Here is a 24,684-nt window from a genome sequence, read left to right on the forward strand (position 1 = left end):
ATGGATATGTCTTTGTAAAATTTGTTTGGGAGAAGCTAATCAGTCTGACATAATATTAAAGAAATCCACTACATTGCTGTGTGAGCACCATTCCTAAAATATACTTTAATACAAGTACCCTAGAGTAAGTTTCATGGCATCCCTTTTTGGCATCTCTTTCTTTTCTGTACAGAGATTTCCCTCTGGCTCCTCATCTTTATACTCCTCATGTTACATCACTTACCTGTTGTTACCTTCCCTGTGAATACATAAACACAGATTAATATCCTAAAATATGTAGCCTTGAATTAAAAATATATTTTGTAATTTAAACGGAAAGACATTTAATTAGCTAATTCCAGAGTTCAGAGCTCTTTTGCTTGTTGATTTCAGAACACTAAAGGGAGGACAGGGAGTTGTGTGCCCTGTGCTTCTTGAAGGGACACCCTGGGGTATTTGTGTATACGAATATGATTTTTAACTTATTGTTAACTGTGGCGCTAATATTACTTTGCATTATTAAAACTGAACATTACTATTCTTGCCTACGTCTTACTTGACGTTTCTACATATTGAGGATTTCAACTTTTGTTTATGCCTACATTACAGAGGTGATTTTCAGATCAGTTTAGCTGTACATCTTCTATTAATTTTAATGGAAGATTTATGCCTAAATCTCCTGCACTGCTTTGAAATACGTGATGAAAGTACTTACTGGTACTTGCCTTACAGGAGTGTTGCTATAAAGAATTAAGAAGAAAAGTGCTATGTCCATGATAAGTATTATTTTATTATTATTATTATTATTATTTATTATTACAGCTGTTTGCAAATTAATGCTAAAAATATTTGTATAGCCTTTAAAGGATGTTCCATGAAATTTCAACAGTCTAGAACAGCATAGGAGAATTGCCACAGATTTTTTGCTACTTTCAGTATGTAGAACTGCTGCTTTGAAAACAGAAAGACAAAGTTTATTTTTGTCAAGAACACAAACACTGTATTGGTAAATTGTTACACGGGGGCACCTTTAATTAGTTCGTCTACATTGTTTGTGTACGTTCTTCAACTGTAAAAGGCTTACGTGTTTCCTGAGTGGTTCACGTTGTGGTTGAGTTTAAGTCCAGTTCTTTCATAGAAAAACCAATTCTCTCCTCTACTCCCCCTCCAAAAATCCCGGCATGCAGTTCTCATGCTGTTATTGGTGTGCACTTCCTCTGCATCTTCACTTTTCCTGTTTTTAAAACATTAAGCTTGATCATGAGCATTCAGACAGTCAAAAGAGTTCAGTGGAAAAAGTATACGTTTGCTTTTCTTGGGCATACAGATATCCAGGCTTGTTCTCTTCCACCAGGTGAGTGCATATTTAAGTTTCAAATATATTTCCAAGAGTGGAGATAATACAAAAATTTTCTAGTCATCTTTTTTTTTATCACAGTTTGTTTTCTTAGTCTAATAGCATTGTGTCATTAAAGGCATGGCAGGAAACAGTCCAAGGGAAGGATAGTTTACAATTTGCTGTTTTTGTGGCACAACTCCGCTGCAAGCACTATGTGAATTGTGGCTGGTTAACATTTGCTGCTAGACGTTTGTCACATAACACCTTTTGGTTGTTCAATATATATATATTTTAATTTAAAGTGTTAACTTGGTGAAGAAAGTTATTAAAATTATGTCTACTCTTTCACTGATTTCACCGACTGACTTCCTTGAAAATACATTTTAAAGTATGAAAAATGAGTATAGACAAGATTGGAAAGTCTTGCTGACATTTCCTGTTAGCTGAGAGACAGACACTAGATCTTTAGGATTTGATTATCCAATTGGGCATATATAATAAAGTTCTGCTTATTGTGATTTGAGTATATTGGATTGTACATACTTTATCCCCCTTCACATTTCAGCACAGTTGCTAAAATGATTTTTTTAAAATCAAAGTTGAAAAAAGGCACCTTTCATGTTTTGAGACAAACGAATGAGATTTGCTGCAACTGATGAAAATAACCCAGATGGGTTTTTTGGGGGAGAGAAAACTGGGCACATGTTCTTTTCCTGTTTTAAACCCCTTTAGGAATTGAAAATTCTAGTGCTCTGAGGGGGATGGAATCAGGACTAAAAAAGCTAGAGCAGGAACAGATTAAAGACTCCCATATCTCTGAATTCCAGTTTTTTGGATAGTACTCTAGCTATGGCAAGGTATCAGATCTGAGATAGTTGCCTCACGCTGATTACCTGCTGGATGTAAATTGGCACAGGTCCATTGACTTCAAACCAGCAAAACCAGCCGAACAGCAGAGAGTTTGACCCATTGCTTTTATTTAATTTCAGTTTTGACCCAATTTTTTGCTGCGGAATTGTGAACTGCTAAAGCAAGAAACCAATGTTCCTGTGCTGTTTTAGAAGAGGAATCCCCCATTTCCAGTAGAATAAAGTAGTGGGATCAGATTCTTGATTTTGCTTACGTCAGCGTAAATTTGGAGCAATGGAGTTGGTCTGCATTTATACTAGTTAAATAAGATCTGCATCTGGCCCTTAATCTTTAAAGGATCAATCCACTCCCATTTAAATCAATAGAAATTTCTGGGCATACTTGTTGATTTCAGTAGGAGTTGGATCTAGGGGTTTGGCTAACAATGCTCCACAGACTTTGGAGAGCTGAAGACTTACTAAAGCTGAAGTGAAATAAAAAACAAAATGTTAATCAGAAGTAGGTCATGTCTAAGGTCAGATCTCTTGATCTGCCAGGGCTAGAAAAACTTCGGGAGGTTTGTCTTGAGCCTGGACTGTTAATCAGAAGGAACATTTTGAGCTCTGCTTTTCTACATCTTGAATGAAAAGCTGTTTTTGAGGACTCGTTTGTATCTGTTTTTCCTAGAGTACAGGCTTGGGGGAAGAAGACATTGTAAGTAGTGTGTTTTGTTAATTGATGAACGCTGCCTTTGTGAAAGCTCTCAAGAGTTTAGTTCATCCACAGATTAGCTGTGAGTTTCATTCCTTTAGATCTTCTCAGGGGAAACACTGAAGATCGAGAAAAGAAGCTAAATTAAAAAAGGAAACATTTCTTTAAACAAAGAATGAGGGAGTTTTAGTGAAACAGTAAACGGAAACATTGAAAGGGTGAAAAAGAGAGAGAGAAAGGTTAGAGAGGAAAAGACCTTTCAGGATATAGATGGATAATCAAAGGACCGGAAGTGAAACAGGATAGAAGATGGGAAAAATGAGGGAGAGATCTTCTTTTTAGCAGAAATTCATAGATTCCAAGGCCAGTAAGGACCATTGTGATCAACTAATCTGACTTCCTGTATAACACAGGCCACAGAACTATCCCTGCTTCCCCCCCCCTTCCCCCACATGCTAGACTATATTTTTTAGAAAAACATCCAATCTTGATTTTAATCATTCTTGTTGCTCTCCTCTGAGACATCCCCAATTTCTCAACATCCTTCTTGAATTGTGGGCACCAGGACTAGACACAGTATTCCAGCAGCAGTGCCAAATACAGAGGTAAAATCATCTCTCTACCCCACTCATGATTCATCTGCTTATGCATTCAAGGATTGCATTAGTCCTTTTGGTCACAGCGTTGCATTGGAAGCTCATGTTCAGATGATTATCCACCACAACCCCCAAATCTTTTTCAGAGTCATGTATAGAAAGCTGCAGTTTGTAATGCTTTGACTATGTGGTTTAATGGTGCTTTGACTGTAGCAAATGCACAGATCTGTAAATTTTCCAGGCTTTGACTCCCTTTTGGGTGCTATAGATCAGTGGCTCTCAACCCCTCCAGACTACTATACCCCAAGTTACACCGCACTTAGGAACTACGTGCTTACAAAATCAGACATAAAAATACAAAAGTGTCACAGCACACTATTACTAAAAATTGTTTACTTTCTCATTTTTACCATATCATTATAAAATCAATTGGAATATAAATATTGTACGTACATTTCAGTATATAGAGCAAGGGTTCTCAAACGTCACTTCACCGCGACCCCCTTCTTACAACAAAAATTACTACATGAGCCCAGGAAGGGGGGGGACTGAAGCCTGAGTCTGCCTGATTCCCACTGCCCTGGGTGGGGTAGGGGGCTTCAGCCCCAGCCAGGGGGCTTGTAACCGGAGCCCCGCCCGCTACCCAGGGCTGAATCCCTCAGGCTTCGGCCCCGGGCAGTGGGGCTTGGGCTTCAACCTCGAGCCCCAGCAAGTCTAGGTGACCCCATTAAAATGGGGTCGTGACCCACTTTGGGGTCCCGACCCACAGTTTGAGAACCACTGATATAGAGCAATATAAACAAGTCATTGTCTGTGTGACGGGTTGGATCACAGAAACCCTCTTGGGAGCTGCCACCTGATGTGCCAAGACTACCTCTGCCCCTGCCTTCCTGCCCCGTCAGCTTAGGACTTCAGTGCCCTGCCTGGTTTGAGCCAGACTTGCTAGCCTGCTGCAAACCCAGACCCAGGTCTGAATCACATCCCCTAACAGCTGTAGGCTTACCTGAAAGCAGCTTACAGAAGTGTTTTTGTCTTTAACACTCAGATGCCCAACTCCCAGTGGGGTCTAAATCCAAATAAATCCATTTTACTCTGTTTAAAGCTTATATAGGGTAAACTCATAAATTGTTCGCCCTCTCTAACACTGATAGAGAGAGATGCACAGCTGTTTGCCCCCCCCCCCCGGTATTAATACATACTCTGGGTTAATTAATAAGTAAAAAGTGATTTTATTAAATACAGAAAGTAGGATTTAAGTGGTTCCAAGTAGTGACAGACAGAACAAAGTGAATTACCCAGTAAAATAAAATAAAACACGCAAGTCTGTCTAATACAGTAAGAAACCGAATACAGATAAGATCCTCACCAGTTCCAGAATGCTTCCTTTTACAGACTAATCTCCTTTTAGTCTGGGTCCAGCAATCACTCACACCCCTTGCAATCGCTGTCCTTTGTCCTTTGTCTTTCTTTCAGGTGGTGGAGAGGCTATCCTTTTAGCCAGCTGAAGACAAAATGGAGGGATCTCCCAGGGGTTTAAATAGACTTCCTCTTGTGGGTGGAGACCTCCTCCTCTCTCCTATGCAAAGTCTAGCTACAAAATGGAGTATTGGAGTCACCTGGGCAAGTCACATGTCCATGCATGACTGAGTTCCTTACCAGCCAAGCCACATTCCTGGGAAAGCCCAGATGTGGATTGGTGTCTCCAAGTTCATTGTTGGCTGAAGTGTTTCTTGATGGGGCACTTACTGAGAATAGTCTTTTCTCAGGAAGCTGACCAACTGCTTCACTACAGCCTACTTAGAATCAAACAAGTATGCAGCCAATATTCATAACTTCAGATACATGTATACACATAGGATTAATAGATTCAGTAGATCATAACCTTTACGGAGATATGTTACATGGCATATGTAGCATAAAACACTTTCTAGTTATGTTATATATGTACATACAGAAGCATATTTCCATAAAGCCTTATGGGTAGCACCGTCATAGTCTGTATTAAATTTTAGTTTGTACTGAGTTTGCTACTGCTTTTCATGTAGCCTGTTGTAAAACTAGGCAAATATCTAGATGAGTTGATATACCCCCTGGAAGACCTTGGTGTACTCCCCAGGGGTATGTGTGCCCCTGATTGAGAGCCACTTCTATAGATCACCCTAATTTTTTTCTGAAAAAAGATATTTGACAGTATGAGCTAGGACTGGATTAAACTGTTCTAGGCAAAAAAACCCCAAACAAACTAGACTAAACCCTTGTATTAAACACAAATATTAAAAAAAAACCAAACTGTTAGGAAGACTCTTCTTTCTCTAAGGACATGTCTACAACTGCACCTGGGAGTGTGCTTCTCAGTGTGGCTAGACAGACGCGTGCTACTTGTGCTCAAGCTAGCATGCTAAAAATAGCAATGTGGTCACAGTGGCACAGGTGGTGGCTTGGGTTAGCCATAAAAGTGCATTTGTGCACTTGTTGCAAGGCCCAGCTGAGTCTGACCTATGCTCTAGAGCGCACATGCTACATGCCTGTGTGATCCACTACATACAACAGTATGTAAAAATTCAAACCAGACATGTGTCTAGTCCAGTGCCCCATGTCTGAAAAGAGCCAGTACTAGATGTTTCAGAAAAGCGTAAGGAAACCCTATAGTGGGCAGTTATGGAATAACTTCTCTATAGTGGATGTTTCTAATTAGAGGCCATCTTATGCCTTGAAACATGGGGGTTTATTGCCATACTAATTTTTTTTAAATCTGATTGAATGGGATAGTCTTATTACATTTCTGAAGATCGAATCTTCTTTTGAATCTTTCTAAGCTCTTGGATTCTCATAGACTCATAGACTCATAGACTTTAAGGTCAGAAGGGACCATTATGATCATCTAGTCTGACCTCCCGCATGATGCAGGCCACAAAAGCTGACCCACCCACTCCTGGAATAATTCTCTCCCTTGACTCAGCTGTTGAAGTCCCCAAATCATGATTTAAAGACTTCAAATCGCAGAGAATCCTCTAGCCAGCGACCCCTGCCCCATGCTGCGGAGGAAGGCGAAAAACCTCCAGGGCCTCTGCCAATCTACCCTGGAGGAAAATTCCTTCCCGACCCCAAATATGGCGATCAGCTGAACCCCGAGCATGCGGGCAAGATTCTCCAGCCAGACCCTCCGGAAAAAGTTCTCTGTAGTAACTTTTAATATCCCATCATTGACCATTGTTACTAATTACCAGCGATGGCACGTTATTGACCTTTTGACTAAAATCACGTTATCCCATCAAACCATCCCCTCCATAAACTTATCAAGCTTAATCTTAAAGCCAGAGAGGTCTTTTGCCCCCACTGTTTCCCTCGGAAGGCTGTTCCAGAACTTTACCCCTCTGACGGTTAGAAACCGTTGTCTAATTTCAAGCCTAAACTTCCCGACGGCCAGTTTATATCCATTTGTTCTCGTGTCCACATTAGTACTGAGCTGAAATAATTCCTCTCCCTCCCTGGTATTTATCCCTCTGATATATTTAAAGAGAGCAATCATATCTCCCCTCAGCCTTCTGTGATATCTACTGGTAGGGTGGTACACGGGTAAGTCGGGTTGTGTAAAATATTTCATTTTTCTACAGTCAGGGCCGGCTCCAGCTTATTTGCCGCCCCAAGCGGCGAAAAAACCAAAAAAACCCATAAAGCCGTGATTGGCGGCACTTCGGCGGCAGCTCTACCGCGCCGCTTCATTCCTCGGCGGGAATTCGGCGTCTGGTCCTTCCCTCCGAGAGGGACGGAGGGACCCGCTGCCGAATTGCCACTGAAGACCCAGACGTGCCGCCCCTTTCCATTGGCCGCCCCAAGCACCTGCTTCCTGTGCTGGTGCCTGGAGCCAGCCCTGTCTACAGTTCCTTTTGCATTCTACTTATCCAAAACCCTTGTAGGAGCGATGAGTTATGTACTGGCTGTTCAGGCAAATGCACAAACTGTTTCTCTGTGTAAGGAGTTTTCAGTTGAGTGTATAAATAGAATCTATTGGGTATGAGATGGTCTTGCATCAGGGAAATCAGAAATAAACATTCTTCCCTGAGTGGGTTTAATCTTGCAATGTCTTTCTTGTGTCTCTTTTTCTTAACATCTTGATGCTAAATGGGATCATGGAGTACAAGCTCTGTATACTTAGGAATAGGTTTGTTGCCTCGTTCAAAGGTCTGGATGTGGTGCTCAATGATACAATTTGACCTCCTTCAATTCAGCTGGTTTGATTCCAGTGACTTGGTCCAGCTAGAGAGGCCTTGGATTTTCTAAGTTTGGACCTCAACTGGGAGAAAGAATGGGGGTCCTGCCTCCTCCAACTGTTCAAACACAGTTTTCTGCTCTGTGCTATCCCATGACATTGGTAGCCTTTTATAAGTGTGTGACTTGATGGTTTCAATCATTTAATTTTTTGTTTTCTGCTATTTAGAAACAGGTAAAAATTGTATACATTTAGTTATTTCCTTTTGGCAACAACTCTGCTGTTTAACCTTTTATCTTGAAATACATTAAAGGGATACAGTCAACTTGATACCTAATCGATTTGTAAGAATAAGTTGTAAGTAGTTTCAGGTTGTATGCTTCCCCTAGAGCCCTTCTGTCAATTTTCATGGCTTTTCAAGGAATTTTTTCTAACTCTTTTCTGTCTACCATTGTATAAAAGGACCCACATGAGCAACATGGGAAACTGACTAATAATGATGGCAGGTGTTGATGCTGACTATCCCTTCCAGAGTAACCAACTGAAAAATAAAGAAATATTTTTCTCTATACTCAGAGTAATTTTTGTAACCATGAGAGGTAAAAAGATAAACAATCTCCCTCCCCCCGCAAAAAATAAAGAACAACCCTTTTGTACTTGCAGCATTGTGGGAAACTGGGATCCTCCCTAGACTGACCATGAATTTGATGTTGTCACTTTCATGTATTTCCACTGAAATGCTCTGACCCTTAATTGAAGGGCACCATATGCTTCCTGTTCTAGTCAGCTATGAGTACAAGAATGGCTGAAATACAGTCTGTTATGTGACCTGGTTTGTGAATTGTATTGCTGGATGGAGTGTATTGTAAATCTTACTAAGCAAGTAATTCAAAAAATAAGTTGGTCTAACTCCCGGACTATCCTTCCATTGAATTAAAAGCATAATTGTTTTGGAGGGGAAGTAGATGAGTCATGGTTCAACCCTCAAGATTTGGTGAAATGTAATAAATTTTTATATATTAATCTTAAAGGAGTGATGGAGAAAGTGATTGAAGTATCTGCTTCAAAATGTAGGTTGTAACAAATGAGTTGGTTTGGTGTCCATATGGATTAGATTATGGAAACACCTCCACAAAATTAAATAATTTATAACATATTATGTTGGGTATAAACCTCTGTATAGTTTTGGAAACTGAATTTTCTTGAAGTTTATTCAAATGTTTGACAAAAATATTTTTTTAAATTCTAAGATGAGATTTAGCTGAGTGGAGGGGAAAATACCTTTGAGTAAAGTAACTTTCATATGATAACAAATAAATGCAGTGGGGATGTGTGTGTGTGTGTGTGTTTGAATGCTGGGAGGAAGGTAGATTAATTTCTCAAGTTGGTTCCTTTACAGAATGGATTCTGTTTTCTGTTCAAGTAGACATCCATCCACTCTTCAGTCTTGTCTGCACTAGTAAAATCTATGATGTAAGCAAGACCAGTGTGATAACTTGGTAATGCTTGACAGTTAAAACATTGTGTAGGATTGCCTGTGCAGATGGGCCCAGTTATGTTTTAACCATCTTACTGAACCACAGAAAAGTGTTGGAGTGCAAGGCTGTAGAAGCCTTCAGTAAGATGCAGTTCAGTTACTCTAGACAAGTGAGACTAAACTGCTTTTTAACCATTTTGAGCACTACCAATTTGTAATCCGTTACTGGAGCATGCTAGGTTTTAATACTGTAGATAGAATGTTAGGCTGTGTTCTGTGTTGGTACAAAATGGCATAGGTTAGAGCAAACATGAAAACGGTGAACATATTGCTAAAGATGGCTTCATATAACTGAAATTTATGAAGTAGATTTCAAGCATTTATACATGCCCTAGTAAACTCTGTGAAAGAGAGAGTTCATCTGTTCTCATCCATGACACTATAACTTTGAGAAGAAATAGTTAATGTGCCTTAACTGCATGCATCGTATATAATGGGATAGATAACTAATGTGGCTTCATCATCCTTTCTTGATTTGTTGATCAATGCATTTCATACAAGAGAATCAGGCTGGAATTACGTTTGGGATTCAAAAGTGAGTCGTTCACCTCTCAGCCAGTGACTGGTGGCAAGCACAGCACTGCTGTGAGAGAGCTTGCCGCTGTAGTGCAGCTGAGGGTAACTGTGGGAAGATGCTGAAAACTAGCCAGTCTGTACAGTTCATTTTCAGCCTGGGTCGGGAGACTGATAGCAATCAGGTAAAACTAGCAAAGGTAAATTACATTTGCCACCCAAAAAGGGTAGATTTTCTTTTCTTCTCCAGGAAAAATGTCATATATTATACCTTGTATTTCCTTATGTGATGTGATGCTTCATAAAAATGTCACACAGTAGAAATATTTGGATTCTGCAGAAAATGCATGCTCTACACACCAGCAAATGCCTTAGTCCAAGCAGCTTTTCAGATTGTGAGTGAGAGAGCATGTTAGATTCCAAGCAGAAAGTGGCTGGCAACCTGCCACACACACACACACCAGACTTCAGAAATGCTCCTGAGGTCTGTCCTACAGGAGTAACAGAAGATATCTAGACAAAAGGATAGAGGACCCAGTAGAACCCTTTTATTTATTTTTTTTATTTTTTCCTCTTGAGGGCATCCCATGTTACTGACAATGCTTGTGGGCTGACAGAAGTAACATATTGCCCACCAGTTGACTGACATTAAAACACATGACGAGCAGCAAACACAGGGTTCAGGTGGTAGATTCACCCCAGCAGATGAACAGATCACAGCAGTCAAAACTATTTTCAGAACAAAATTGGCAGTTTGATCAGAAGGTTCTAGAGATTCAGGGATAGTAATTATTGACAGATAGGAGATAGAATAGCCCTCTCTTCTGTCAGGGATCTGATTTTCATCCTAGATATATTTGTGTATCTTATTAATTGGCTGTGTTAGTTTGTGGTGCTTATTTTTGGTTATTTTTGTTTGCATTTGGTTTTTTAATAAGGAAGATATAAGAGCAGCTCCTGGGTCATTGGATATTCTGCCCCTGTCATGTGGCAGGGTTATAACTGCTTATAATCCTGATCCGTGTCATGTGACTGTTGCTAGGAAGTACAAGCTAGTCTCTTCTGAGTGCTTTTTTTCACCCACATGAGCCCTGGTCCTACAAAAGGCTCCATGCAGGCCCAGAGGTTGTGGTAGACTTGGGGGTTAGAAGAAGGAAAGAGAAGAAAGAGTGTCATGATAAGATATAAGTTGTTGATATTGGATGAACTTCCAAGGAAGAGAAAAACTGGGCTTATGCCCATTTTTGCTTCTTTATGATTTACAAAGAATACAGGATTCTGTCTCTCTTCCCCCCCCCCCCCCCCACTTGAATTTCTAGAGTAAAAAATTAGGTCCTCTCTAGGCTGGAAGACTCTCTGGGTTATGTCTACACCACCAGTGAAGGTACAATTGCTGTGCAGGTAGGTATACTTGTGCTAGCTTTCATTGAGCTAGTGCAGGAAATAATAGCACCCTGGTGAAGGCCAGCAACCAGAGTACATACCCTGAGTTCCTGGCGGGTTTGTACCAGGACAGCTAGGCTCCGCCACCACATCCTCACTGCCATGATTATCCATGCTGCCCAAGTTAGTGTGGGGTGGGTATACCTACCAGCGTGGCAATTGCACCTTCATCTGTGGTGTAGATGTACCCAAGGAAAAGTATTCAAGGTTAGGTAGGGCTTAGCGAATACTTTTTAATTAACCTTACCTTAACCCTAAATTGCATTTAGACTAGGGAAAGAGGTCAACACATTTTACCTCTATGATCTCAGGCTCCCTTCTAGGGTAAACCTCAACTGGTTACATCAAGGTAAAAGTGGTTAAACCTGCACCTGTTGGGGCTGGGTAGGGGTTAGGGTAAGTTTAAACGTGTTAGTTAACCCTGACCTAACCTCAACCACTTTTCCAAGTTTAGCTAAGCCCTTTGACTGTAGAACTAGTGAAATGATGGTATCACAAGAATCAAGTGAGTGAAGGCTGAGCAGTTGAGAATGGCAGAGATTTTTAGGCAGACTGCAAAGGGGGATGGGAGATGTTACATTTCTATAACTTCCATGGTGAGTAATGATGTAGGCTACATGTGGATAAAAAGTTTGAGAGCTCACATGACATGTTGTCTGTCACCTGGTGTATACTACATAGTTAAGTCAATTTAAAGTAGCTTACATTGACCTAATTACATCAGTGTACAGACGATATAGTCTTGTCCCGCTGATGTAAGTGCCCTACTACACTGACTAATAACACCACCTCCACGAGAGGTGTAGCACGTGTCGGTGTAGTTAGGGTGATGCAGTGCCTGTGCATACACTACATTACTTTCTTGGGCTGTTGGCTGTCTTGTCAATTTCAGGGCTCCATGCTGAGCTGTGAAATTGACAAGAAAGCCTGGCAGCTAGACCAGGGGTGCTCCTGGCTCTCCACTCCCAGCTGGGCTGCTACGCAGAGGCTCCCCACTCCCGGAGGTGAGAAGCCCCGGTGGCTGCCCCCCACACTGCCCCTCTTCAGTTGGCGGAAGCGCTCCTGGTGAGGACATGTACCACCAACAGAAGGGAGGCTGACTTACATTACACCCTAACGTAGGTTGACTTAGGGCTGTAGTGGAGACATGTCTTGTGACACCCAGAAGGATCACCAGCAAAAGAAGGGAAGACAAGACTTGACACTGCTGATGTTTCTAAGGTAAAACTAGTTTCCAAAAAAACCAAAACCACCCTCAAAGAAAACCAAAATTTTCAGGACTTCTTCATATGGTATAAAGGAGTAAACAATAGTACAAGCACAATTTTTTGTTTTAAAAAGTCCTTTTCAGATCTAAGTATCAAAGGTATTTACATTGAAGCTTGAGTGAATCATAATGTGCGAAATGTAGAGGATGTGGCTTCCAGGTCAAAGTATCCATTTAGCATCCTGATCTAATCCTGGAATGTGATTCACATACTCTTTTACAGCTAAGTGAATTAAAACAAAGGCCCTTTTCCTATTCTAGGTCTGTGCTTGAGCCTAAATTCTAAATATAAATAAATCTGTGTTGCTGGTGTTGCAGACTTCTAGTGGTGTGATTGTTTTGTTTTTTGGTGACTTTTGATGTTCTGTAAAAGAAGCTAATCATAAATAGCAATGTGGGCTTGTAAGTGGGTTTTGCTCATTTGGTTTATTCTCTCTTAGAAATAACTTGAGAGAGAAGAATGTTTTACAAGGTCTTCCTATAATGTGTTTTGGAATGTTTTAGATCAGCTGGAGGGAAAAGGTCCTGCTAATTTGAATTATTTGTTAAAAAAGATCCTTTTTATTGTTTAGACATTTAAAAAGCGATTTTTTAAAAATTGTTATGGCAACTTCTTTAAGAAAATCAACAAAAAGGCATTGGTTGATGCTTGAAGTTTTGCCTTGCTGCTTTGTACATTAAGAAAAGGCACAAGCTAGCTAACAGACCTCAAACCCAGAAATTGCCAGATGCAGTTATACTGATATATGGATCATTCCTTTACTGTGAACGTAAACAGTAGTGTCAAAAATAATGCAGATAAAATCCAGGGTTGCTAAATAATATAGGACAAAACTAGTAGAGAAAATGTTTTGTAGCTTCTCAGAGGATATAAGCAAAAGTTGAGTTTATTATGTACTGGGACATAATTTTTAAACGCATGTAGTGGGTTTTTTAAACTAAAACAGCAGCTACTGATCTACAATTTTTCCACATCTTTCTGTTTATTTTATCCAGAAGAATGGAAACAAAGGAGTTCTTTGAGAAGTCATTTAGATTATATATAATTTGCATCTTGTGAGACATCACAAGTTGTAAATGGAAGGGGGAAAAAAAATCAAAATGCAGTTTGTAAAAGTAGGTTGTCATGAGACAGTTAATCATATGATACAAGATTCTTGAATCCATGACCATACTAATTAAGGACTCAATCCACCAAAGGTATTCATGTGGGCGCATCCTAACACCCACATATGGTTGCATAAAGTTGAATGGGGCTCTGTTGCAGGATTGGGGTGCAAAATACTAAAAGAAAATCATGGAATCCATAAAATGAGGATTTGCAGTCTAATGCTGAGAAAAACCTTTAAAAAGTAAAATCCACCTTGCATAATCAAGGTTCTGAAGGAATCCATAGAGTTGCTTATGTATTGAAGACTTGGACCCTGACCCTGCAAGCTGCTCAGTGAGAGGAGACCCCGCTCAGTGGAGCCTCGCTGAAATCACCAAGAATACTCCACAGTGAGTAAAATTCAGCAAGTTTGTCTTTGCAGAATTGGGGCCTATACTACTAAATGATGGTGAAAGTTTGGACAACTTTTTTCAGACCTTGACTTCCAGGGAAATCTGTATAAAACTTTTGTTCTGCAGCTAAGACAGGAATGTCATCAAGAATTGCAGAGCTGTTCTGCTATTGATATTACAGAAATGCTATTATGAATTATTGTTTGTTTCTAGTAGTGACCACAATGCACTAGGAACTGCACAAACACAAAAAGAGGGCTATGTCCCAGCCCCTAAAGTGCTTACTGATAAGAGTGGTAAGCTTAATCTTAAGAACTGGTATTTGTGTTGGAACAATTATAAGAATGTTCTAAATTGAGCTGATTAAGTTTCATTGATTGAATTGTATGCTTACCTTAAGGAACTGTACTGCCATTCCCATCCCCCTGAATGAGACTCTCCTATCCAGATGAAGATAGGGCCTTGAAAGGGAGGTTCTATTTCTGACTATGGGATTCAGGGGCTGGTTAGGTCTCTGGGGGTCCCATGGGATGATTAGAAGATGTAATTCTTCATATAGATTTTGTCATGTTTGCTTGTCATAAATGGAGAGAGATTGAGAAGAAAGGGGGAGGGGACAGCTGACGAGACTGTGATGCAAGAGTTTTGAGGGGCTCGACAAAATTACCTGAAATAAGGAGGAAATTGAGGGCCCTGGTTGAACTGTCTCATAGAGTTTAAGGCCAAAAGGGACCTTCATGATCATCTAGTCTGACGTTCTGCACATTACAGTTCACAGAATCTCACCCACTCACTCCTGTAGTAGTCCCATGACCTCTGGCTGAAGTCCTCAAATCTTGATTTAAAGACTTAAAGTTACAGAGAATCCACCATTTACTCTAGTTCAAACCAGCAAGTGATCAGTTCCCCATACTGCAGAGGAAGGTGACCTCTTCTCTCTTCCCCCCCCCCCCCCCCCCCGGTCTCTGTCAATCTGACCTGTGAGAAAATTCCTTCCAAGCTCCAAATATGGCGATCAGTTAGACCCTGAGCATGTGAGCATGACCCACCAGCCAGATACCTGAGAGAGAATTCTCAGAGCTCTTCCCATCTAGAGTCCAATCTCTGGCTGTTGGAGATATTTGCTAATAGCAGTCGCAGATGGGCCATATGCTGTTGTAGGCAATATCATACTATCCCCTCCCTAAACATATCAAGCTCAGTCTTGAAACAAGTTATTTTTTTTGCCCCTCTACTCCCCTTGGAAGGCTGTTCCAGAACTTCACTCCTCTGATGGCTAGGAACCTTCATCTAATTTCAAGCCTAAACTTATGGATGGCCAGTTTATATCCATTTTTTTCCTTGCGCCCACATTGGCCCTTAACTTTAAATAACTCGTCTCCTTGCCTAGCATTCATCCCTCTGACGTATTTAGAGAGACGATCAGATCTCCCCTCCTCCTTTGGCTTGTTTAGCCTAACAAAACAAACTCCTTAAATCTCCTCTCATAAGACCGATTCTTTTGATCATCCTATTAGCCTTTCTCTATACCTGTTCCATCTTTTTTAAACATGGGAGATCAGCACTGCATGTAGTATTCCAGATGAGGTCTTGCCAGTGCCTTATCCAATAGTAATTATACTTGCCTATTGGCACTATCCCATTGCCATTGAAGACTATGTGGAGTTGGGTGCCTGTGGAGATGCTGAAGGAGCATTGAGGGATAGTCCTGGACCAAGAAGGTTTAAAGCTAGTTGCTTATAGGTGACCAGTGTAGTGCAGGATAATTGACTTCTTGCTAGCCCTATTAGTTTGGACAGTAGTCTAGGAGATAGAAATATGGAATTTCCTGATTTTGCTGGGTAACGTAACTAGGAATTTACATTACTATGCAAATTTAGGTGAGACTTTATTAGGAATTAACTTAAAAGTCTCACATTTAAAATGGTAATATTTGGGCCTGAATCTTGAGGAATCACACTCAAAGCTTAGGATCTTTTTGAAGCAGTTTAGAACAGATTTCATTTTGAAGGGACCTAGTACCAGGGTTCCACTGAAGTCAAGGAAGAATTAACCTTGTGGAGAGACTGTATTAACAGTATAAAGCTATTAGCCCTGTGAATGCTGGGTAGCCCTTAAATTTTGTGAGTTTTAGCAAGAGTTGTGTTTACCAGTCTTTAAGGATATTTGAATCTGGATCTTAAATTTGAGTGTGTGAACAAGGCTTGAGAGTGTATTCGCCTGCTTGCCACAGCCTCTTGATATTGGCCAGCAGGCAAATGCAGCCCTGTTTGACAGTTCAGTGTCCTAAGTGCGAGGAGCACCAGGAGCTGGGAGTCCGGGTGCCGCAGATCAGGTCGGACGACAACACCATCGTCACCCCGACGGCCAGGGGCTTGCTGGAGAGGACTCTGAAGGCCGCCATCCGCTCGCTGTACGTGGAAACCCTGAAGCGTAAACCGGACCAGGGTAAAGCCTTTGAGTTGACCAGCAAGTGGGACGCCAGCAGCCACTTCCTCGCCGGGGGCGGCTTCACCCGTTTCGCCGACTGGCGGTTCATCCACCGTGCCCGGCTCAACTTCGTCCCGCTCAACGGAGCCGTCCGCCACGGGAACCGAGACAAGCGTTGCAGGAAGTGCGGCTACCCCACGTCCTGTGCAGCTGCAAACCCCACTCCAGAGCCTGGCAGCTGCGCCACAACGCCATCCAGAACCGCCTGGTGAAAGCCATCGCGCCACGCCTAGGGGAGATCTCCGTGAACTGCACCATCGCCGGTACTAACAGCCAGTTACGACCTGACGTGGTCGTCACCGACGAGGCCCAGAAAAAGATCATTCTCGTCGACGTCATGGTCTCCTTTGAGAACAGGACCCCGGCATTTCGCGAAGCCCGAGCTCGTAAGCTGGAAAAGTACGCCCCCCCCGGCTGACACCCTGAGAGCGAAGGGCTATGAGGTGCAGATGGATGCCCTGATTGTCGGAGCCCTGGGCGCCGCCTGGGACCCCTGCAACGAGTGTGTGCTGCGGACCTGCGGGATTGGTCGACGCTACGCACGTCTCATGCGGCGCTTCATGGTCTCAGACGCCATCCGATGGTCCAGGGACATCTACATCGAGCACATCACCGGCCACCGACAGTACCAGGAGGCGTGAGCCAGAGTGACATCGTTCTCCCACTACAAGAAAGGGACCAAGTGACCTTCTCCGTTGGATCATATGAACTGGAACCATAAACTCCCTGAACATTAAATCTCACCAAATGAGGGTCAATCCATCCTCATCATCATATCCACTCATTATTATCCACACCCGAACATAGCCACTTTATGAACTTCATACCCTCATATCTCAATGTCTGTACTTTGACCCATCAACCTTTTACCCCCAATCGGGGATATTGCAGATTATGTATTCCTCATGCCACCTTCTCTTAAACCAAACTTTGCACCCTCGATAATCTGTATGTTATTCCCTGATAACCAGAAACTTCTATGCTTAAACTCTGTTCACTATTTTTTTTAACATCATCTTAATAAAATTTTTAAATTTGCTCTGTATAAGCCTGTAAGAGCATATCTTGTGCTGATCACTGGAGCGTTCTGCTTGGTGCTCATGTGATGTAAGAATGAAAGTTAGCAACAAAAAACAAAACAACCTCCCCTTTCACTAATGCACAGATTAAGAATAGTAATAAAGTATGCACATATTTTACAATATCAGATTAACCCATTGCTTTGATTCTGACATATGAAGGGTTAGCCTCACGAAATGTCAGTGGAAATCCTGCTTTCAGGGCAGCCTATGAAAAGTGAGAAATGTAACAGTGAGCCTATGTATCCCTTTTGGAAGGAACAATTAAATACCTGAATTTAATAATGAGACTGCAAGTGAGAGTACTGGGGCGTGGGGATAGATGATTATCAACTGCATTAGAAACAAAGGAAAAGTTTATCAGGTGTTGCAAAAATTATCTTAGCATCTAATTCTTAGCTTTTGTCTGATTAACAATTGTTTCTATTGTGAACTTTAGTGAAAGTTTTCAGAGTAGCAGCCGTGTTAGTCTGTATCCGCAAAAAGAACAGGAGTACTTGTGGCACCTTAGAGACTAACAAATTTATTAGAGCATAAGCTTTCGTGGGCTACAACCCACTTCTTCGGATGCATATAGAGTGAAACATATATTGAGGATATATATATATATATATACACACATACAGAGAGCATGAACAGGTGGGAGTTGTCTTACCAACTCTGAGAGGCCAATTAAGTAAGAGGAAAAAAAACTTTTGAAGTGATAATCAAGATAGCTCAGTACAGACAGTTTGATAAGAAGCAAGTGTGAAAATACTTACAAGGGGAGATAGATTCAATGTTTGTAATGGCTCAGCCATTCCCAGTCTTTATTTAATCCTGAGTTGATTGTGTCTAGTTTGCATATCAATTCCAGCTCAGCAGTCTCTCCTTGGAGTCTGTTTTTGAAGTTTTTCTGTTTTAAGCTAGCCACCCGCAGGTCTGTCATAGAATGGCCAGACAGGTTAAAGTGTTCTCCCACTGGTTTTTGAGTATTAGGATTCCTGATGTCAGATTTGTGTCCATTAATTCTTTTGCGTAGAGACTGTCCGGTTTGGCCAATGTACATGGCAGAGGGGCATTGCTGGCACATGATGGCATATATCACATTGGTAGATGTGCAGGTGAACGAGCCCCTGATGGTATGGCTGATGTGATTAGGCCCTATGATGATGTCACTTGACTAGATATGTGGACAGAGTTGGCATCGGGCTTTGTTACAAGGATAGGTTCCTGGGTCAGTGTTTTTGTTCAGTGATGTGTGGTTGCTGGTGAGTATTTGCTTTAGGTTGGGGGGTTGTCTGTAAGCGAGGACAGGTCTGTCTCCCAAGATCTGTGAGAGTAAAGGATCATCTTTCAGGATAGGTTGTAGATCTCTGATGATGCGCTGGAGAGGTTTTAGTTGGGGGCTGAAGGTGACAGCTAGTGGTGTTCTGTTATTTTCTTTGTTGGCCCTGTCTTGTAAGAGGTGACTTCTTGGTACTCGTCTGGCTCTGTCAATCTGTTTTTTCACTTCAGCAGGTGGGTATTGTAGTTTTAAGAATGCTTGATAGAGATCTTGTAGGTGCTTGTCTCTATCTGAGGGATTGGAGCAAATGCGGTTATATCTTAGAGCTTGGCTGTAGACAATGGATCGTGTGGTGTGTCCTGGATGGAAGCTGGAGGCATGTAGGTAAGTGTAGCGGTCAGTAGGTTTCCGGTATAGGGTGGTATTTATGTGACCATTGCTTATTAGTACAGTAGTGTCCAGGAAATGGACCGCTTGTGTGGATTGATCTAGGCTGAGGTTGATGGTGGGATGGAAATTATTGAAATCATGGAGGAATTCCTCAAGGGCTTCTTTTCCATGGGTCCAGATGATGATGTCATCAATGTAGCGCAAGTAGAGTAGGGGCGTTATGGGACGAGAGCTAAGGAAGCATTGTTCTAAGTCAGCCATAAAAATGTTGGCATACTGTGGGGCCATGCGGGTACCCATAGCAGTGCCGCTGACTTGAAGGTATATATTGTCCCCAAATGTGAAATAGTTATGGGTGAGGACAAAGTCACAGAGTTCAGCCACCAGGTTAGCTGTGACATTATCGGGGATACTGTTCCTGATAGCTTGTAGTCCATCTTTGTGTGGAATATTGGTGTAGAGGGCTTCTACGTCCATAGTGGCCAGGATGGTGTTTTCTGGAAGATCACCGATGGATTGTAGTTTCCTCAGGAAGTCAGTGGTGTCTCGAAGATAGCTAGGAGTGCTGGTAGCGTAGGGTCTGAGGAGAGAGTCCACATAACCAGACAAGCCTGATGTTAGGGTGCCAATGCCTGAGATGATGGGGCGTCCAGGATTTCCAGGTTTATGGATCTTGGGTAGCAAATAGAATGTCCCTGGTCGGGGTTCTAGGCATGTGTCTGTACAGATTTGTTCCTGTGCTTTGTCAGGGAGTTTTTTTAGCAGATGGTGTAGTTTCTTTAGGTAATCCGCAGTGGGATTAGAGGATAATGGCCTGTAGAATGTGGTGTTAGAGAGCTGTCTAGCAGCCTCTTGGTCATATTCCAATTGATAAATATCAATTCCATGTGATATATGCCATCATGTGCCAGCAATGCCCCTCTGCCATGTACATTGGCCAAACCGGACAGTCTCTACGCAAAAGAATTAATGGACACAAATCTGACATCAGGAATCCTAATACTCAAAAACCAGTGGGAGAACACTTTAACCTGTCTGGCCATTCTATGACAGACCTGCGGGTGGCTAGCTTAAAACAGAAAAACTTCAAAAACAGACTCCAAGGAGAGACTGCTGAGCTGGAATTGATATGCAAACTAGACACAATCAACTCAGGATTAAATAAAGACTGGGAATGGCTGAGCCATTACAAACATTGAATCTATCTCCCCTTGTAAGTATTTTCACACTTGCTTCTTATCAAACTGTCTGTACTGAGCTATCTTGATTATCACTTCAAAAGTTTTTTTTCTCTTACTTAATTGGCCTCTCAGAGTTGGTAAGACAACTCCCACCTGTTCATGCTCTCTGTATGTGTGTATATATATCTCCTCAATATATGTTTCACTCTATATGCATCCGAAGAAGTGGGTTGTAGCCCACGAAAGCTTATGCTCTAATAAATTTGTTAGTCTCTAAGGTGCCACAAGTACTCCTGTTCTTTTTAGTGAAAGTTGTGAGAGCTTCCTGGAAAGAAGAGTAACCGTTGCCTCTTTGTGTATTTTACGCTGTACAGAATGGCCAAGTTTCATGCAGCTTCATATGTGACATTTTATGCCAAATATTTGCTACTATGCAACTTATTTGCAAATGACCACAAACCTCAGGTTAAGTTCCGTATGCCTTGCCTCAAGCAGTGGCAGGGGTAAGAAATGGAGCAGCACAAAACTTGGTAGCTGTGACAAGTTAGTGTGTGCTCAAGGGTATTTGGGAAGTAGGAGGCAGCTGTCGGGGGTTGGGAGTAGGGAGAAACAAGAGCAGCTGTCTTTGTGGGGCTGTCTGAGTGAAAAGTGAGGGGTGAGGGGGCTGAGGGAGTGACTGAGGGAAGTTGGGTTTGGGATGTCCAGAAAGGAGGATAGTTGGAGAAGATGTGAGGCTGAAGGATAGTTAGGTTTGGGGGGAGAGGGTATCCAGGAGGCATAGCTGGATAACCTGGAGAAGAGAAGTATAGCTGGGTTTGTGGGGGAATTTGAGGGCAACTGGGTGGAAGCTGGGACCTGACTGGACGTTCTAACTCGTTGCTGAGGGGGGAGATGGGATAGCATTTGGTCCTCCTTACCTTCAGTCCCTGCTCTTGAGGCTGCTGCCTGTTTGCTCCCCACTGATGGATCCCTGCGGGAAAGGACCTGCCAGGAGGAACAATGAGACAGAGGCCATATGGCTGCTTGGGAGGCACCACAGAGGCCTCTGGCTCTTCCTTTTTTCACACCACTGCCCAATGTAGCTAATCAAATAAAACATTTCAGTCCAGACCAAGCCAGGGGGGTATGTCTGTTTAAACTACTACTGCCTATGCCACTGGGAGGCATTCGGCTGTCGGCATAGGTAATTCACCTCCCCAAGAGGTGGTAACTAGGTTGACAGAAAAAGTGTTCTGTTGATCTACCGCGGGTCTACACGGGGGATGGGTGGGGGCTGGTTAGGTTGGGATAACTGTCTTTCAGGGGTGTGGATTTCTCACACCCTGAGACATGTAGCTATGCCTATGTAAGTTGCCAGTGTAGACCAGCCCCTGGGCTTTGATTTGTGTTCAGTATTTGAATTTCCATTACTGAGGTCAGCAAAGTTTCCTAAATTGTCTGAAGGAGCTTGAAAAATTGCATGGCTGTTTTCTCTGCTAAATGTAGAGAGTATTCCAACAGTGCAGTCCTTCTGTGGTTAAATTGGTGTGTGTGTGTGTGTGTGTGTGTGTGTGTGTGTGTGTGTGTGTATTTTACTGGCTTATACCAAGGTAACATAAAGGAGAAATAACACTGATTTAACCATAAGTTATAGTCACTTGGTATACGATTACTCAGAGGAAGGAGTCAGACATTTTCCAAGTGTTTTGTTGAAGTCTAACTACTTGGCTTCTCTTACCTCTTCAGACCATCACATCACACACAAACCCATGTACACGTGAACAACTGCATTCAAATATGATAGGAAGCAAATCAAGGCAAGTTTACCAGAGCTTCTTGTTCCAAATGATAACACTGTCCTATTAAGTATCCTCAAGCATTTTACAGAGCAGAAGCATGCACCAGTAAATAATCAGCTACTACTTGAGGGTCTCCATCTGTGAAATAAGGAAACCCTGAGCCAGTGTGATGAGTTTGATTATTTAAGGAGCCATTTAAATTGTTGGTTTTTATGCATAAAAACAAAACATTAGTATTTAAAGGGTTTTGATAAATACTTTTATTCCTTCTGCTGACTTCTTCATCAATTGAGAGTTCTGTTTACACAAAACCCCTTCAATCAATCACTGATCCTATATCGGTTACTAATTTAATGCTACAGTAGGAGTGATTCTTGGTGGTATGTTATTTTCCATACTGAAATCCATTAGAGCGTGGCAGAGATAACACTGACAATAAACTGTCTGCAAGATTACCTCCAGCATTTGGGAGACACTGGACTTCCAATAGAAACTATGTGACAGCCTTGTGTTCCCCCACAAGCAAGATTAGGAACCATTGCTTCAGGAGGAGGTGGGCAAGGGGGAACCGCTATATCACCAGGCTGACATGTGCTCTATTATTATTACTGGTAATAATAACCATAATATGTAGCATTGTACTTTTACATGGTGCTTTGCCTTCTGTTCAGTTAAGTGTGCAGGCAATAGACTGCAGATTGTTAGTAGCCCGACTTCTATTAAAATGAACAGCAGATAGTGCAGCACAGAAGTTCAGAATTTAATTGGAGACGGCTCTCCTGAATCTTAGGCCTTGTCTACACTACTACTTTACAGCGCTGCAACTTTCTTGCTCAGGGGTGTGAACTCCTCCCCCCATCCCTCCCAATGCTGCAAGTTTCAGCGCTATAAAGTTTCAGCGCTCCCAGCGCTGGTAGCTACTCCCCTCATGGAGGTGTGGATTTTTTTTTTTATTTAAATGTATATAGCGTTTGGAGAGCTCTCTCCCAGTGCTGGTGCAGCGCTTTAACGTTGCTAGTGAAGACATACCCGTTGTCATGCAAGGCCATTTTCTGTGTTTAGGAGGCATTATTTCAGAGCTTTGTCATCTTTCTTTATATTCTCATTTAAGACCTTATCCTGCAAATGGATCTGCATACACGGATTCTTACTTCTGTTAACAATCCCAAACCAAATAGTACAGAAACATTCGGGATGTAATGTTCTGAAATAGGTGAACAAACTTCTTATATGCGTTCAGGGAGATTGAAAAACAAGAAGTGGCTAGGCTGAGTGTTTGTTTTATTATCTTCTTTCTCAAGTATCACTTTGTTTATCTTTAGGTTAGCAGGGACTACTCCCTGTGGTTAGCCTTTTCTTTTTATCACATGGAGCCACCGTTCCCACGTCCTTTGATTTCTTCTTTGAATTTCTGCTGTTCCCCAGCAGACTTTTAATACCCTTTCACAGGTAGTGTCTCGGGGCTGGCCTTAGGGTTGCCAACCCTCCAGGATTGTCCTGGAGTCTCCAGGAATTTAAGAGTGACCTTTAATTAAAGATTATGCCATATGATGAAATCTCCAGGAATACAGCCAACCAAAATTGGCAACCATAGCTGGCCTATGCTGAAAAACTAGGGCTACTCAGTTACATTACTTGGGGGTGTAAAAAATCCGTGCCACTGAGCAACGTAGTTAAGTTGACCTAATACCCTGGTTAGACAGCAGTAGGTTGACAGAAGAAGTCTTCCCTCAACCGAGCTACCACCTCTTGGGAAAATGGCTTAGCTACAGCAATGGGAAAACTCCTCCCGACTGTAGCGGTAGTGAGTGTTTAAACTGAAGAGCTACAGTGACACAGCTGCACTGCCAGAGCTGAGCGGCTGTTGCGTTTTAAGTGTAGGCATACCCTTGGTTTGTGTGGGATTTCATCTTTTTGTTCCTAAATAAGTCTTCCTCAAAACTTGTATAACTTCCACAAACTTATAATGCAGGATTCTTAATTGATTTAACATTTAACAAAACCTGACTGCTTTTCCTTGCTACCAGGCTTATTCAATGGGCAAAACTAATTGAAAATGTATGTCACGCTGTGACCTTTGTTGCTGTTTTCCTTAAGATTTCTCCCTCTTTCCCTTTTGTCACTTGTGTATTAACACAAGTGTGAAGAAAATCATAATGTGATGAGGGGGTGGATATGTATAGGAAGATGTTTAAGGACCCGGACAGACACTAATCCCGACAATTTTCATCTCTGTTGATGAAATTTTGTTTTGTTTCAATACTGTCAGACATCTAAGTTCATATTAACAATAGAAGAGAATTTTTTAAAGGAAATGTAGACCATGGGCCAGATCCCTGGCCCCACTTCACTTTACAGTTAACCTGAGTTTGAGCACCTGGGTTAGCTTACTGGATGTGCGCATTCCTTCAGCAAAGCCCTACCTGTTTTACTGTGTCCTCACGGTTTCTGCATTTACCCATGTGTGTCTGGGGGTGTACCCCATTGTTCTTTGTGCTGAGATGCTGTAGGTATCTTTTCCGGTCAGTTGTGTCAACTGTGAGAGAACTAGT

General features: G+C 42.0%; 1 protein-coding gene across 1 annotated transcript in view; it reads left to right on the forward strand.

Annotated features, from left to right (window-relative positions):
• Positions 1-1,239: 1,239 nt before the first annotated feature.
• UTRN (utrophin) overlaps positions 1,240-24,684 on the forward strand; it is a 534,032-nt gene continuing 510,587 nt past the window's right edge. Inside the window, exon 1 of the mRNA XM_065401441.1 lies at positions 1,240-1,333. Coding sequence (XP_065257513.1) covers positions 1,240-1,333 — 94 coding nt within the window. The remainder of the gene's footprint in view (positions 1,334-24,684) is intronic.

This window comes from Emys orbicularis, chromosome 3, assembly GCF_028017835.1.
Source record: "Emys orbicularis isolate rEmyOrb1 chromosome 3, rEmyOrb1.hap1, whole genome shotgun sequence".
Lineage (NCBI taxonomy): Eukaryota > Metazoa > Chordata > Testudines > Emydidae > Emys > Emys orbicularis.